Genomic DNA, 16,053 nt, shown 5'->3' with positions numbered 1-16,053 from the left:
TGATAGCAGCTAATAGATAATCAATTTAAAAGAATAGAGATGAATAAGATTATAACATCTATAATCAGGTACTCCATTAAAATAACCCTAATACTGTAAAAATTGTGTTACAGTATAATGGAATTTTAAAATTCTTCTGTTACGGCCATGCTTAGAAATGCTGATAAGACCGTAACATGTATCTGTGTAAATCTAAAACGAGGAACTGTTTCTTCCATGGTGACTGAGTCGAGACTTGCCGCCACTTTGCATTTTCTGTTTCCGGTTCTTCTAAGATGTTTACTCATCCCTCATGGTTTTCTGAATATTTTTGCCAAACTCTATTTTTACAAAGAACCCGTCCACACGTTGCTTCCTCATCAAACGTAGAGTCATGACAAACAGCTGTAAGAACCTTCTGCAGCTTTCTTGCCATATTTTTTTTTTTCTTTCCTTAGCCTTTAGCTTTGGAAAGGGCCCAGATGAAAGACAAACAACTATAAATTGCTCTTTCAAATCTAAGACTATTTTAAAGAGAAATCTGCGGTTCAGTACTGGCTTTCTGTGTAAGATTTAGTCTAAAGACTACTTATAAATTCTTTAATTTTTATGCAAATTCTTTAGAAAAATATTTAAGCCTAGTTGATTACAGTTCAGTCATGCCTTTCAAGCCTCGGGTAAATATACCAATCAAACAAACAAACATAAATTGAATAATATCCAGAAGCTAAAAGAAGAACATGTTTATATTTTTAAAAGAACAGAATAACATTTGTGGGGAAAAAGTGTATATTCAGCCTTTAATCAGTATTAGCTGATTTTCTAAGACTATCAACTGTGAATTGGTTTATGTAAAAATCCCTTTGGGAGTGGTGTGACTTGCTTCATGGTTACAGATTCATTGAATAAAGAAGTACTTTGTGATGTACTGGATAATTGAAGGGGTCCTTTCAAGATTACTAAGAAAATTCAACTGGAAATTAATCAATATAAATATCAAAGGGAATGAAGAATATTTTCTGTGGGAAAAGAAAAGCTGTATTCTAATTTAAAACTGACCTGCTGGTGGCATTTTATGTGTCAATGATTCAATATAAGACTATATAGATATTAAATCTCCTCTGGTTTCATATACTAAATTGTTTTATAAATATGAATGAATTAAAAGTGTTCCGATAGTCCACCATCTCAAAAGAACACAATGGAGAAATATAATTTCAGAAGAATTTTTGAAAGTGATTTTTATGTAATTAATTATGTTTGGCTGTGATGGGTCTCTGTTGCTGCTCGGGCTTTCCTCTAGTGGCAGCGAGCAGGGGCTACTCTCTAGTGTCTCTGCGCAGGCTTCTCGTGGCAGTGGCTTCTCTGTGGCTCCTGGGCTCTAGAGCACTGGAGCAATAGTTGTGGCGCATGGGCTTAGTTGGCCCATGGGCTTTAGTTAGTTCATGGCTTAGTTGGTCCATGGCATGTGGGATCTTCCCAGGCCAGGGATTGAACCCCCGTCTCCTGCATTGGCAGGTGGATTCTTTACCACTGAGCCACCAGGAAAGTCCTAATTTCAGAAGAATTTTAAAACATTTTTCATTTTAAAAGATTTTTTTAAAAAGCAGATAATCCAGAGACTAACATAACAAACAAAATTAGAAGTATCAGTTTTATTTTTTAACTTAATATTACATTTTTAGATCAATGCATGTTGATACATATAGATCTAGTTTTTTCATTTTAACTGCTTAACAGTATTTTATCTTGTGATAATAACAACTCCTCTGTTTTCTTCTTGATGGGCCTTTACACTATTGCCATTTTTTTTTTTTGGCTTTTCCTAGCATTTTTTTATTTTAGTTTTTGATTGTGCCCTGCGACATGTTGGACCTTAGGTCCCCCCAGGGATGGAGCCTGTACCCGCTGTAGTGAAAGCACAGAGTCTTAACCACTGGACTTCCAGAGAAGTCCTTACTAGTACTGTTGAACTTAACTTTCTCACATGTCTTTAGGTGTGCAGGTGAAAAAGATTCTCTAAGATATATCCTAGAAATAGGACTCTTGCATCATAGCCTTATAGATCATTTTTTAAGGCTTTCTTCAACAAACTTACTTGAAGAAACCATTGTATTCAATACTTATTCTGAAATGAGTTGGTTTTGGTGTAGTGTGTAATATTCTGCCAATAAAGTTTTTATTTTTTTTTCCTTCACTTGATCAAAAGTTTCCATCAAAGTAACAATTACTGTCTAGCATAATACGGCTTTTGGATGACATGATTCTAGTTAGGACTTCAGTACCCCTGAAGACAAACTAGGACCTATTGGAACTAGAGTCTCCCAGGTTCTTATCATTGCCGTTAACATCAGCGTTAGGCCCCACTGATTTAGTGGCTGTTTTTTTATCAGATAGGGTCAGAGGCGTTATTCATCTCTTCTCCAAATTTAGTTGTCATACTTCTGCACAGTAAGTACAGTCTTCATTGTAAAGATGAGAAAGCGGAGGCTCTGAGAAATGAAGCAAATTGCTCAGAGTCACAGATCTAATGTTCTGTGGAACCCTGCTGTGTCTCACCTCAAAAGCCATAGTCATTCCTCTGTAAGGATGATACTGCTGTGCCTTCCTTCCACCTTCTGTACTCCTTTTCCATGTCCTGAAACCTGGTCTGTAGTATTTTCTTTAGACTCAGGGTAAAAACTCTCAATAGACTGGGCAATATTGTTAGGGTTTTTTAATTTGTGGGCTCTTTGTCAAAGGCTACTGCTCTGATCATATGCTTTCTGATTCTAAAAGTTACAATTATTTTTATCTTTAATGCTGAGCTATTTTCAGGGTTTTTTTTTTAAATTTATTGTCCTCATGGTTCAATTTTAAGATCAGTAAGAATATACTTGTTTTACTATTAGTCTCAAGTTTTCTGTTTTAATTTATATTTTTAAAGTGTAAGCCAATGTCTGAGATAATCTGGTTCCAATTGCAGAGGCCAGATCTAGTGCACGTAATAAATTATCTAGAACTTACTGCCTTTTTATGCACATTGTAAACTTAGATTATTTATTCTTCTAATAGCGAAAAACCTGATGTGTTATCCCAGGAGTTGGGGATGGAAGGGGAGAAATCACCTGCTGAAGACCAGATGAGAATGAAATGGGAAAGCCTACATCAAGAATTTAGCACCAAGCAGAAACTACTTCAGAATGTTCTGGAGCAGGAGCAAGACCAAGTGGTACTGAACATTTTGCTTTTACATGTTAACTAACAGAGAAGATTTACAGCTTATGCTATGGGAATGAATATAACTGTGCAGCAATCCATATTTCATTATCAATTCCAAAATAAGACAGAAAACAAATGAGTCATCCTACACTCTTCTTAACAAGCCTGTTTCACATGTCCCTTTATAATTATATATTTGTATGTAAAAATTTATGTGACTGCTAGATACTGTTCTCAGAGCATATTAATAGCTGATGACTCATTAGCAAAAACCATTACATATAAATGCCCCGCCCCTGCTTCTGTGTCCCACAGCTTTAAAAATTAAGGATATACACATCCAGGCCAAAAGAAATGCCACAAATCTGTCAGAAAATTATCATGTTATGTTATTTTCCATTGCTACTTCCAGTATTTAATCATTTCAGAAGATCTTAATGGGAAACATACTGGGACCTCAGTGGAGCTAAAGGAAGGGGAATTCAGAGTCAGTTACAGCGGTCACCAACCCCTCTATAGGCCGGTTCCCAAGATGGGCGGGTCCTTGTGTGATGCTGGACTTGATTCCACCAAGCAAGCCAAATCCAGTGGAATTAAGTATAGCGACAGAAGGTTCCAGATAGATAACAGCTATTCAGTTCAGTTCAGTTCAGTCGCTCAGTCGTGTCCGACTCTCCGCGACCCATGAACCACAGCACGCCAGGCCTCCCTGTCCATCACCAACTCCCGGAGTTCACTCAAACTCATGTCCACAGAGTCGGTGATGCCATCCAGCCATCTCATTCTCCGTCGTCCCCTTCTCCTCCCGCCCCCAACCTTTCCCAGCATCAGTCTTTTCCAGTGAGTCAACTCGTCGCATGAGGAAGCCAAAGTATTGCAGTTTCAGCTTTAGCAATGAACACCCAGGATTAATCTCCTTTAGAATGGACTGGTTAGATCTCCTTGCAGTCCAAGGGACTCTCAAGAGTCTTCTCCAGCACCACAGTTCAAAAGCATCAATTCTTCGGCGATCAGCTTTCTTCACAGTCCAACTCTCACATCCATACATGACCACTGGAAAAACCATAGCCTTGACTAGACGGACCTTTGTTGGCAAAGTAATGTCTCTGCTTTTTAATACACTATCAAGGTTGGTCATAACTTTCCTTCCAAGGAGTAAGCGTCTTTTAATTTCATGGCTTGCAAAACAGCTATTAGTTCACCCTAAACTGAAACTCCAGTACTTTGTCCACCTCATGCGACGAGTTGACTCACTGGAAAAAACTCTGATGCTGGGAGGGATTGGGGGCTGGAGGAGATGGGGACAACAGAGAATGAGATGGCTGGATGGCATCACCAGCTCGATGGACATGAGTTTGAGTGAACTCTGGGAGTTGTTGATGGACAGGGAGGCCTGGCGTGCTGTGATTCATGGGGTCGCGAAGAGTCTGACACGACTGAGCGACTGAACTGAACTGAACTGAACTGAAGCAGAAGCCAGAGAACAAAAGAGTCAGAGGAACCCACCCCTTAAAGATCTAATAGGGGAAGGCTGTGATGCTCACCACAGCTGTGGTACAGTAGGACGGTGAAGATAGAAGTCTTGTCTCAGATCCCAGGTCAGCTCTGCACTGGCCACTCCCGAGTGGCAGCATCGTCAGAGTACATTCTAGGACCTTTACTGGTGATCTGGGGAGCTGCTGTTGTCACTGATCTGGCCAGGATTAGCTTAGGAGCTGGGAGAGACTGAGCTGGGGAGAGAAAGGGTATCAGTAGTTACAGAGCATCAGAGGAGGGGAAGGCAGGAGGTGATGAAGCAGGAACTAGGACAGGTACACCTTGCCCTAATCACCTGCAGGGGGCCGGTCTAAAGGTCAGGGTCTGCTGGGAGCCCTGTATAAATGCTACAGAGCCATTCATTTCTGTTTCTTCTTACAAAATTTTGGGCATTTCATACCTTCTCACTCCCTGTCCAGGAATCTTCTCTGCTTCCATCCACAAGAATGCCTTGCCTGGAGAATTCCATGTGCAGAGGAACCTTGTGGGCTACAGTCCATGGGTCACAAAGAGTCAGACATGACTGAGCGACTAACACCTTCACAGGAATGTCACCAGCTCTGGTCCTGGGGAGCAGAAAGCCCTCCCTTCCCAGAGGCCTTGTCCTGGAGACAGACTCCACCTGGCACACAGGTCCCTGTACCTTTTGCCTAGACTTCCTACCTCTCTTTGAAAGAACGCTTCTTCACACCCCTGATCAAACATTGCTCAGACTCATGGCTTGAGTTCCTGGTTTCTGATACAGTTCTCCTGTGCTTTACAGCACTATGCATGTTGTAGGATTTCCCCTTTCCTTTGTTTATGAGGAATATCTACAGTCCTGCATCGGGGACTGCAGCCTTTTCTGATTTTTGTAAGTCAAGTGAAAGTGTTAGTCACTCAGTCGTGCCCGACTCTTTGTGACCCCATGGACTGCAGCCCACCAGGCTCCTCTGCACATGGGATTTTCCAGGCAAGAACACTCAAGTATTGATTGCCCTGCCCTCCTCTAGGGGTCTTATGGACCCGGGAATTGAACCCGTGTCTCCTGCATTGGCAGACAGGTTTTTTACCACTAGCACCAACTGGGAAGCCCAGAATAAAAACAGGGGACCCTGTGGCCGCATGGGCTGGGAAATGAGACTAGGCCTCCCGCATGGCAGGCAAGAATTCTACCACTGAACCACCCATGCACCCAAGGCTTGGGAAGATTAGACAGTTCCTCAGGGTCTCATGATTAAGAAGAGGCAGGTCTGGGATGGGGACATAGGTGTGTTTAACTCGAAACTTCCTCCTTTTTTACGTTAACTTACTGACAGTTTGTACACTGGATGGTATACTACTATTCTCAATTGTAAAAGTAGGCACTTTTATTTATTTCCTTTTTTTTTTGGTCTTATGTAGACTAGGTTGAAAGGCATCTCTCTCAGAGCAGTGTTTCTTTGTTCACCTTCACTGCATTTAGCGTCTCTGTGCAGAACACCCCACCTGGCCTCAGGATGAGATATGACTTCCTGCTCCTAGGTACCTGTAACACTAAGAAAATGTGTTCTACGTTTCTGAAAAATTAAGCAGCCAGGGAGGCTCCATAAGCAGGAATTGAAAAGGAAACAAAATTTATTAAAAAGTGGAAAGCAGCTAGGTAGGGTCGGTGTGGAATTTAAGACCGTGGGTTACAGAGAGATGTTGGGTGGCGGGCATTCTAGCCACAGTGGGGAAGGAAGCTGGCGAGCTTCGAGGATAATGAGCAATCAAGCTGAAAAGTAAGATGAGGACGAGGTGATCTAAAAAACTATAGGGCACTGAGTTTGATTGGAAACATCATTTAAGAGTTTGAGTGCTAGGTCATAGCCTGGTCCTTACTGGGGAGACATTATGCTCTTTCACTTCAGTCATGTCCAACTCTTTGTGACCTCATGGACTGTAGCCCACCACACTCCTCTGTCCATGGGATTATCCTGGCAAAAATACTGGAATGGGTAGTCATTCCCTTCTCCAGGGGATCTTCCCAACCCAGGGTTCGCCTGAGCCACCAGGAAAGCCACCTAGAGTTTAGGGGGAAAGTAAAGGAATCATGAGAGCCAAGGGGTCAATCTGGTTACAGTATTTCGGGTGGATTCTTTATCACACGTGCGTGCGTGCTGAGTTGCTTCAGTTGCGTCTGACTGTTTGCGACCCTGTGGACTGTAGCACACCAGGCTTCTCTGTCCGTGGAATTCTCCAGGGAATAACACTGGAATGGGTTGCCGTGCCCCTCTCCAGGGGATCTTCCTGACACAGGGATTGAACGCAGTCTCTTATGTCTACCTATACTGGCAAATGGGTTTTTTTTTAACCACCAGTGCCACCTGGAAAGCCCCTAGTTATCGTGAGTAGTGTTAAAACCAGGGCTTTCCAGGTGGCTCAGGGCTGAAGAACCCACCTGCCAATGCAAGAGACCAGGTTCGATCCCAGGGTCGAGAAGATCCCCTGGAGAAGAGAACAGCAACCCACTCCAGGATTCATGCCCAGACAATCCAGCAGACAGAGGAGTCTGACGGGCTCCAGTCCATGAGGTTGCAAAAGAGTCAGACACAACTGATCGACTAAAACAAGAGGTGCTAAAACCAAGATAAGTTGAGAGGAAGGCTATAAGGAGAATTCAGACAGTTTCCCCACTGTTTTCTTTACTTTTTTGGTCCATCACAGGAAGCATTGCCACTGCTGAACCTGGTCGCCATGTTTAGTGGACACTGTATCTTGTAGAGGTCATCTTTCTCTAGCAGAGGTTTCCATAAACACAGCTGTTCCAGCGTCTGTCTCAGTGTGCATGTCTAAATGAGAACACCTGGACAGAGTACGTCTGGTCCTAAAGAAGCTCTCCTGTCTGCCTCCAGCTCTGCAGCAGGCCCAATCGGCTCCTGTCTGGCGTGCCACTGTACAAAGGCGACGGGCAGGCACAGGATAAATCTGCGGTGACGTCTTTGCTGGATGGATTGAACCAGGTCTTCGAGGAGGTTTCATCCCAGGTGGGGCTGTGTGCTTGGTCTGTGGATCTGGGACCCCATGAGGTTGCCCCATCCCCTGAGCTGAGCTGTTGAGACCGGAAAGGCAGAGCCACTGGACCCCAGCATCTCATCCTGGTATCTTTCTTTGACTCCTCAAAACACTGTAAAGACTTCTTTGTCCTTCCCTTTTGTTTCTCAGGGTGGAGGGACAAAGAAGCAGAACATTGACTTGGAACAGAAGTTGTATGATGGGGTCTCGGCCACCTCTACCTGGCTGGATGATGTAGAGGAACGATTATTTGTTGCCACAGCCCTTTTACCAGAAGAGACGGAAACTTGCATCTTCAACCAAGAGGTAAGTTTGGCAGCTTGTGTCTGTGAGGGTACATTACAAGGCACTTGAAATGATGACATTGGATAATTAATGTTATGTATAAAGAAGGTGAAGCATAAAACAGTTGTAATAAGGTATAAATGTGTATTTCCAAGCAGCGTAGAGCGGAAAAGAACTGCCTAAGTAGAACAAACTCTGAAACATACTAGTTTTTGTATTTTTGTTTTTTGATTTACAATTAAATTTTTTTACAATGTTGTATTGGTTTTTGCCCTGCAACAATGCAAATCAATCATAATTATACATACATCCCCTCCCTCATAGGCTTTGAATATTTATGCTTTTTTTGTGTGTATGTAGGAGGCAGAAAACACTGAAAAGTCTGTAGAAGCCTTGTTCTATACTGCAAATGTATGATATAGAAATATATGAATTACATATATAAATATATTTGAAAAACAGACTAAAAATAATAATTATGAATTTCTAAATAGCACTTTAGAAAACTCATGTTTTCACCAAATATTAGTATTATATTTTATTATTAGTGAATGATATAAAGTTTCTGAGAAAAATCTCTCCAGCAGTAACTTGCCTAATGTTTATAGAAGTATATGAAAGTGGTCCAGCTTGCCTTGGACATAATTATCACTGAACAGTAAGAAACATGGAATGGGCTTTCTTCGAAGAAATGACTCATGTATAAATTCATAGATCTAAACACTGACGTGCACTTTCTTATCAATCCCAGACTCTTGCCAAAGATATTAAGGAAATGTCTGAAGAAATGGATAAGAACAAGAACTTGTTTTCCCAAGCCTTTCCAGAGAATGGTGATAACCGAGATGTTATTGAAGACACTTTGGGTTGTCTCTTGGGCAGGTTATCTTTGCTAGACTCAGTAGTAAGTCAGCGATGTCATCAGATGAAGGAGAGACTTCAGCAGATACTAAATTTCCAGGTAAGGCACTATCAAGAGATGTTTCACCATCTTCCAGCTACATTCAGCAGTAAACAGGATCTTACTGAGGTGTGATCTAGACCTCCTTTCTTTCAGAGGTACAAAATGCATGAACATTACAGAAGAAGAGATTGAATTCGAGGAATAGAAAACAAAATGTTTTATGCTTTCCATTGAGGAAACTAGCCAGTCAGACTGAGGACTGAATAGAACTTTAAATTCAACCAGTAAAAGCCATATGTCTGGCACATTATAATGATAATTTCCAGTTGACGTTGAGTTCTTTTCAGTTCAGTCGCTCAGTCTTGTCTGACTCTTTGTGACCCCAAGGACTGCAGCACACCAGGCTTCCCTGTCCATCACCAATTCCCAGAGCTTATTCACACTCAAGTCCATAGAGTTGGTGATGCTATCCAACCATCTCATAAGACCAAAGAAGCATACAGGAAGTGCTGTAACACAGAATCAACCCTAGATACGTAATACCGGTGGGGGCCGCTGAAAGTGACTGTGCCCTGATTACTCCTATCTGTGTTAAAAATGCATTCTGTTACTTCCCAGTCTTCACTCCATAGACTTACTGTCTTTTAGTCCCAGAGACGGAGAAGGCAATGGCAAGCCACTCCAGTACTATTGCCTAGAAAATCCCATGGATGGAGGAGCCTGGTAGGATGTAGTCCATGGGGTTGCTAAGGGTCGGACACGACTGAGCAACTTCACTTTCACTTTCACACATTGGAGAAGGAAATGGCAACCCACTCCAGTGTTCTTGCCTGGAGAATCCCAGGGACGGGGGAGCCTGGTGGGCTTACGTCTATGGGGTCACACAGAGTCGGACACGACTGAAGTGACTTAGCAGCAGCAGCAGTCCCAGAGAAGGAAATGGCAACCCACTCCAGTGTTCTTGCCTGGAGAATCCCAGGGACGGGGGAGCCTGGTGGGCTTACGTCTATGGGGTCACACAGAGTCGGACACGACTGAAGTGACTTAGCAGCAGCAGCAGTCCCAGAGAAGGAAATGGCAACCCACTCCAGTGTTCTTGCCTGGAGAATCCCGGGGACGGGGAAGCCTGGTGGGCTGCCGTCTATGGGGTCACACAGAGTCGGACACGACTGAAGTGACTTAGCAGCAGCAGCAGTCCCAGAGAAGGAAATGGCAACCCACTCCAGTGTTCTTGCCTGGAGAATCCCGGGGACGGGGAAGCCTGGTGGGCTGCCGTCTATGGGGTCACACAGAGTCAGACACGACTGAAGTGACTTAGCAGCAGCAGCAGTCCCAGACTGGAGTTTCACTACCAACTGAGTAATTGTGTGCTTAAGCGACTTTTCTTATGACTACAAACTTCAACAAATGCAAAAGCCACTGATAAACTTTAGGGTTTGTTTTCATTTCTAATAAAAAGCATCTTTGAGGAATACTCAAGGCTTAATTGAACTTTATTTGTAGCAAACATAGAAAATTTATAAAATAGATTTATGTAATACATGTAATTAGAGCCAAGCAATCGATGTTAAATTTTGATTTTTCAGGAAAAAAGTACTATAAAATGTCAAGTAAATGTACCATTAGCCAGGAACTGGAATTTTCTAGATATTCATCTAGAGGGACAGATTATCCCTGCCTGCCTGCAGTTTGCCTTCTTAAATCTGTAAACATTTGTAGGCATCACTGGAAAAGACTCTGATGCTGGGCAGGATTGGGGGCAGGAGGAGAAGGGGACGACAGAGAATGAGATGGTTGGATGGCATCACCAATTCGATGGACATGAGTCTGAGTGAACTCCGGGAGTTGGTGATGGACAGGGAGGCCTGGCGTGCTGCGATTCATGGGGTCACAAAGAGTCGGACATGACTGAGCGACTGAACTGAGCTGAACTGATGTATCGTTATTCTATTCACAAAAAAAATTTCATGTGTATTATTGACATAATAATAGAATGATAGTTTATCACCTGCTGCAGTATAACCTGAGCTCCTTCTCTGACTTAAGTGTCCTCAACTATTAAATCATGCCCATATTAACTGCCTTTTAGGGCTTTGTGTGGATAAAATGAGTTAAAATGTGTCAAATACTTTGCAAAGTATCTGAAACATAGTAAACACTCAGCATGTTTTATTACTATGTTGCTGTTAATGATACTAGATATAGGATCTGAAACCAATGAAAAAGTTAAATATTTCTCCAAGTTTATCTAACCATGGAGAACTAAAGCCAGGATTTGACTCAAAGATTATTTGTGTATTTTATATTGTTAGGGTGATGGCAAGGGAGATAGAGAAAAGAAAACCTAGTCAAGGTATATTTGGAAGGCAGAATCAGTAGGGGAGCACTTGTTGATGGTTGGATCTAGGGAACATGGGAAAGGGGGCAACTGAGGAACTCCGGTGACTCTGACATGAGCATCTGCAGGGGTTGGGGGGGTGGGCACTGGCCAGCAGTGAGGACATGTGGGAGCCTTGCTCTTGACCATTGGGCAGGACTGGGTTGCTGGCAGGACCACTGCTGGGGCAACCCTATCAGGTAGAATGAAGATACTCAGGTGAATAGTCTCAAATCTGTGGCTTTGAAAAATGACCTACGTTGGATCATTGCATTTGTATTCCTTGTGTTATATAGTACACAGAGAGGAAGGAACATTTCCCTTGCAATCTGAAAACCTGGCATTGATTATTTGAGTACTTTGTCTTGAATGCAAGATCTGATTGCATGTACGTGTACACAGTGTATGTCTGAAATCAGCGAAACTTGTATGCAACTTACAGAAACTTGTTTCATTACTCTAAAATTCCTCTTGCATAAAAGAACGCACTGAGTTTTAACAGCTTTCTAGTCTATTGACCATGACTGAGGTGGCTTAAAAGTGCAAATGGGTATATCCCTAGGGCCCCTGTTTCCCTTTTTCAAATTGCGTTCACTGTGTCTTTGGTACTTTTAGATAGTTCCTGCTAATCACAGACAGAGTAAAAGATGAACTAAGTGTGAATACTCTGGAACTTATTTTGGGTAGAGGACCAAGAGAAGAACAAGTCATCTTGAAATTCTGTTTCAATCATGTTCTCTATTTTTCTTCTGCCAACAAGTTTCTACTTGTTGGTGGCCAGCTCACAAACAAACACTGACCTTTCAAAATGTTTGTGCTCGAATTTAATTGGGAGAAAGACTTCCAATGTTAATATAATTAAAAGTCAAGTTGTGCATGCGTGCTTAGCTGCTAAGTCATGTCTAACTCTGAGACCCTGTGGACTATAGCTCCTCAGTCATGGAATTTTCCAGGCAAGAACAATGGAGTGGGTTGCTGTTTCCTTCTCCAGAGGATCTTCCCTGTTTGAAGATCAAGCCCACGTCCCCTTAATTGGCAGGCAGATTTTTTACCACTGAGCCACATGGGAAGCCAAAAGACCAGTCACAAGTCATTTTATTTTCCTTTGCACTGAGCACCTGATGCACCATCACCGTTTCGTGCTTATTGGAACTGTAGCCTTGATTTTCCAGTTAACTTCTGAGCATTAGCTTTTCCAAGACTGCTAATATTACCCTATACCCAACAGACAATCTGGAAGAGTGGGTAGGTGTTATGTAGATATATGTTATCTACACATAATCACAAGTTATTTATCACCTCTTCTGTATTTTAAAAGCTTTTTCATAGACTTAAACCAAAATATATTTTATGGACACTCTTATAATTGAATATTTCAAGTTATTTAAAAAGGTAAAAAATGAAAGAATTTCTTATTAAACGATCAGGGCAGCACAAATGATTTTAAAATTCGAGACTTTCTTTGGTCCTGTTTCTTAAACAGCTAGAAGCCTGCCTTTTCATGCTCTCCAAGTAATTCCAGTAACTGTAAGAAAACAATTGTGATGTCTATTATATGTGTAGTATATAGATACCTTAATTGCCTACTGTATCACAATTGTAGGGCATCCCAGGTGGCTCGGTGGTAAAGAATCCCCCTACCAATGCAGGAAATGCAGGAGACCAGGTTTGATCCCTGGGTCAGGAAGATCCCTTGGCATAGGAAATGGCAACCCATTCCAGTATTCTTGTCTGGAAAATTCCATGGAAAGAGGAGACTTTCAGGCTATAGCCCATGGGGCCACAAAGAGTCGAACATGACTGAGCAACTGAACATACACCACGAGTGTGGTATTAAGAAATGGTTAAAGCCTTTGGATTTTTATTTTTAATAAAATATGAACATCCATGTGGCTATAAGCACCTCTTAAGTCTTTTATTTTTGTAAATAATTATTTTGTATTATAACACAAAGTATTTTTCAAATTTTAAATAGAATATGCTTATGATCAAACTGTTCTATCCAGACAGTTTGTTGTTGATTAGTCACTAATTCATGTCTGACTCTTTGCGACCCCATCAACTGTAGCCCTCCAGGCTCCTTTGTCTATAGCATTCCCCAGGCAAGAATACTGGAGTGGGTTGCCATTTCCTTCTCTTAAAGTCTTTTATTTAGATACTTCCTTGGTGGTCCAGTGAACAAGACTCCAGGCTCCCAATGTAGCAGGCATGGGTTTAGGCATCCCACATACCGCATAGCATGGCCAAAAAATAAATAAATAAGATAAAATAAAGTTTTTTATTAGTAACTTTTAAATCAGCCCTGTTGTCTGCTTTACTGTCTTCTTGCCTAATCTCTTCTAGTAATTATTGCAGCTTCCGGAAATGTGAACTATCTTCTCTATTACCTGGAGGAGGCCTAGCGGCCCGCGGGTTTCAGCGCTACGTCACAATCAGTCGCTGATTTCCAGGGCGGGTTCATCTTTTCTCATCTATGAATACTCTTGACCTTTTCCTAAACCTTGCTGCAAGGCTTTGGTAACCGGCGGCCCCGCAGAAAAGCCAGCCAGTTGCACAGCTGCATTACCGAACTGGAATACAGGAGTCTTATCTGTCCGTTGATTTTTAACACATGTTCCACGTGCTTACAGAACAGGCTGATGGGACACTACTGGACTCTGGGGTATCAGGGAAAACACTGTGTCTGCTCAGGCTCTGGCGACGTCAGAGTGTTTGAAGTAAATAAAAGGCCTTCGGGAATCCCATCTGCTGGCTGGCCATGCCGGCTGCTCTGCGTCCCGTGCGTCTCACTGTAGCCTGCGAGCTCCTGGGATGCTTGGCTTTCACTCAGGCAGTGGAGGGATTGCTGAGGAAGGTTATGATGCCCTTGGTGACAGATGGGATTTGAGTTACTTTATAATCAGTAAGTCCCTGCCTGCCAAGAACAGTCACACCTCTACTTTGCCCGTTCCCGAAGGTGATGGAATCAGCTACCGTCGTCCTTTTGTGTTCACGTCTGGAAATGTTTAAGTCTATACCGAGCTAGTGACCAGTGACCTAAAAGTGTTTCCCCTAGTAAGATGGACTTTCCTAGAGAAACCTGAGGACTGCGTGCTTGGTATATTTTAAATGTTATGTTTTATTTAAGAGGATTAAAGCCCTGATGTTATTTTCCTACGTTCAAAAATAAAAAAAAAAATATGCTTTTAAAAATGTAAAATTGATCTACAGATAATACACACACCCTCTTCATTTCTTAACTCATTTAGAGTAACTGAACTAGTGTTTTTCTAAATGCATGTAGATAACAGGAACTTGATTTCCTTTGAATCTGTTCAAGTGAATGAGAACATCTCTTCTTGTGCGTGTAAACAGATAACTGGGTCATGGTGCTAATGGCCGCGTGACCTGGCCCTCCACACAGCTGAATGACACAGGCATTGTCATAACTCCAGCGGGACCCTTGCCTCTGGCAGCGTTTCTTCAGTGCTCTTCTTACAGTTTCTCCTTTAGTCCGCAGCTGGGCTTGCAGATAGGTTTGAGTGTTGGTTTGGGCTTCCTTGATAGCTCATCTGCCTTCAATGCATGAGACTCCTGTTCAATTCCTGGGTCAGGAAGATCCTTTGGAGAAGGGATAGGCTAACCACTCCAGTATTCATGGGTTTCACTTGTGACTCAGCTGGTAAAGAATCTGCCTGCAATGCGGGAAACCTGGGTTCCATCCCTGGGTTGGGAAGATCCCCTGGAGAAGGGAAAGGCTACCCACTCCAGTATTCTGGCCTGGAGAATTCCATGGACTGTATAGTCCCTGGGGTCGTGAAGAGTCAGACACTGAGCGACTTTCACTTTGGGATAATTACTGTCTCTTAGAATAGTATAGCTTTTCTCTAAATCTCATGTTCAGTGCTGTTTCTTTACTTTTCTTTTTTTCTTTCTTTTTTTTAAACTGCATAATTCACCTGCTAATTTGCTTTAGCCTTGTGTTTTGTATTATAATGCTTCCACGAATCCTTAAAGACTTTCTTCCTTGGTGTGATTATCATTCTCCTGAGACAGAATTGTTGCATCTTGGTGACATATGCACGTGCGATCAGTTCCCAGTGAAGAGAGTGTGATGAGCTGAACTTCACACAATGATGAGCAACCAGACCATCAGAGACATTTTTAACTAATAAAAAAATAGAGTATATTTCTTGATATTTCAGGAGAAACATGTAAAAATTTATAATTCATATTTTGTTCCAGTTTACTATTCCTTTTAGAACTGAGTGTCAAAATTCTGATAGTTACCTCCTTTCTGTACAAAGTTAACTCAGTTCAGTTCAGTTCAGTCGCTCAGTCGTGTCCGACTCTCCGCGACCCCATGAATCACAGCACGCCAAGCCTCCCTGTCCATCACCAACTCCTGGAGTTCACTCAAACTCATGTCCACAGAGTCGGTGATGCCATCCAGCCATCTCATTCTCCGTCGTCCCCTTCTCCTCCCGCCCCCAACCTTTCCCAGCATCAGAGTCTTTTCCAGTGAGTCAACTCGTCGCATGAGGTGGCCAAAGTATTGCAGTTTCAGCTTTAGCATCAGTCCCTCCAATGAACATCCAGGATTGATCTCCTTTAGAATGGACTGGTTGGATCTCCTTGCAGTATAAGCATATTTGGACATTTAAATGAGTAATGTTTATGAATAGGCTTAGCTAAGAGCTTTTTTTTTTGTCTTTTCATATATCTTTGGCCACTGTGAATAATGCATATTTTCTAAACTTTTGGATGGCTTTTTGTA

The 16,053-nt window shown here is 42.3% G+C and overlaps 1 protein-coding gene and 1 long non-coding RNA gene across 15 annotated transcripts in view; one reads left to right on the top strand and one right to left on the bottom strand.

The window, feature by feature from the left end:
* Positions 1-16,053, top strand: part of SYNE1 (spectrin repeat containing nuclear envelope protein 1) — a 491,794-nt gene that overhangs the window by 344,832 nt on the left and 130,909 nt on the right. For all 14 annotated transcript variants that reach the window (XM_055433423.2, XM_055433430.2, XM_055433426.2 and 11 more), the window contains 4 exons: positions 3,034-3,190; positions 7,572-7,703; positions 7,882-8,037; positions 8,768-8,977. In XM_055433423.2, the coding sequence (XP_055289398.2) occupies positions 3,034-3,190; positions 7,572-7,703; positions 7,882-8,037; positions 8,768-8,977 (655 nt within the window). The remainder of the gene's footprint in view (positions 1-3,033; positions 3,191-7,571; positions 7,704-7,881; positions 8,038-8,767; positions 8,978-16,053) is intronic.
* Positions 1-16,053, bottom strand: part of LOC148776363 (uncharacterized) — a 140,055-nt gene that overhangs the window by 1,578 nt on the left and 122,424 nt on the right. The gene's annotated exons all lie outside the window — the stretch shown is intronic.

The sequence above is a fragment of the Moschus berezovskii genome, chromosome 10, assembly GCF_049115385.1.
Source record: "Moschus berezovskii isolate FMDL1 chromosome 10, NW_MosBer_1.0, whole genome shotgun sequence".
NCBI classification, from domain to species: domain Eukaryota; kingdom Metazoa; phylum Chordata; class Mammalia; order Artiodactyla; family Moschidae; genus Moschus; species Moschus berezovskii.
This window is presented reverse-complemented; position numbering and strand designations above follow the sequence as displayed.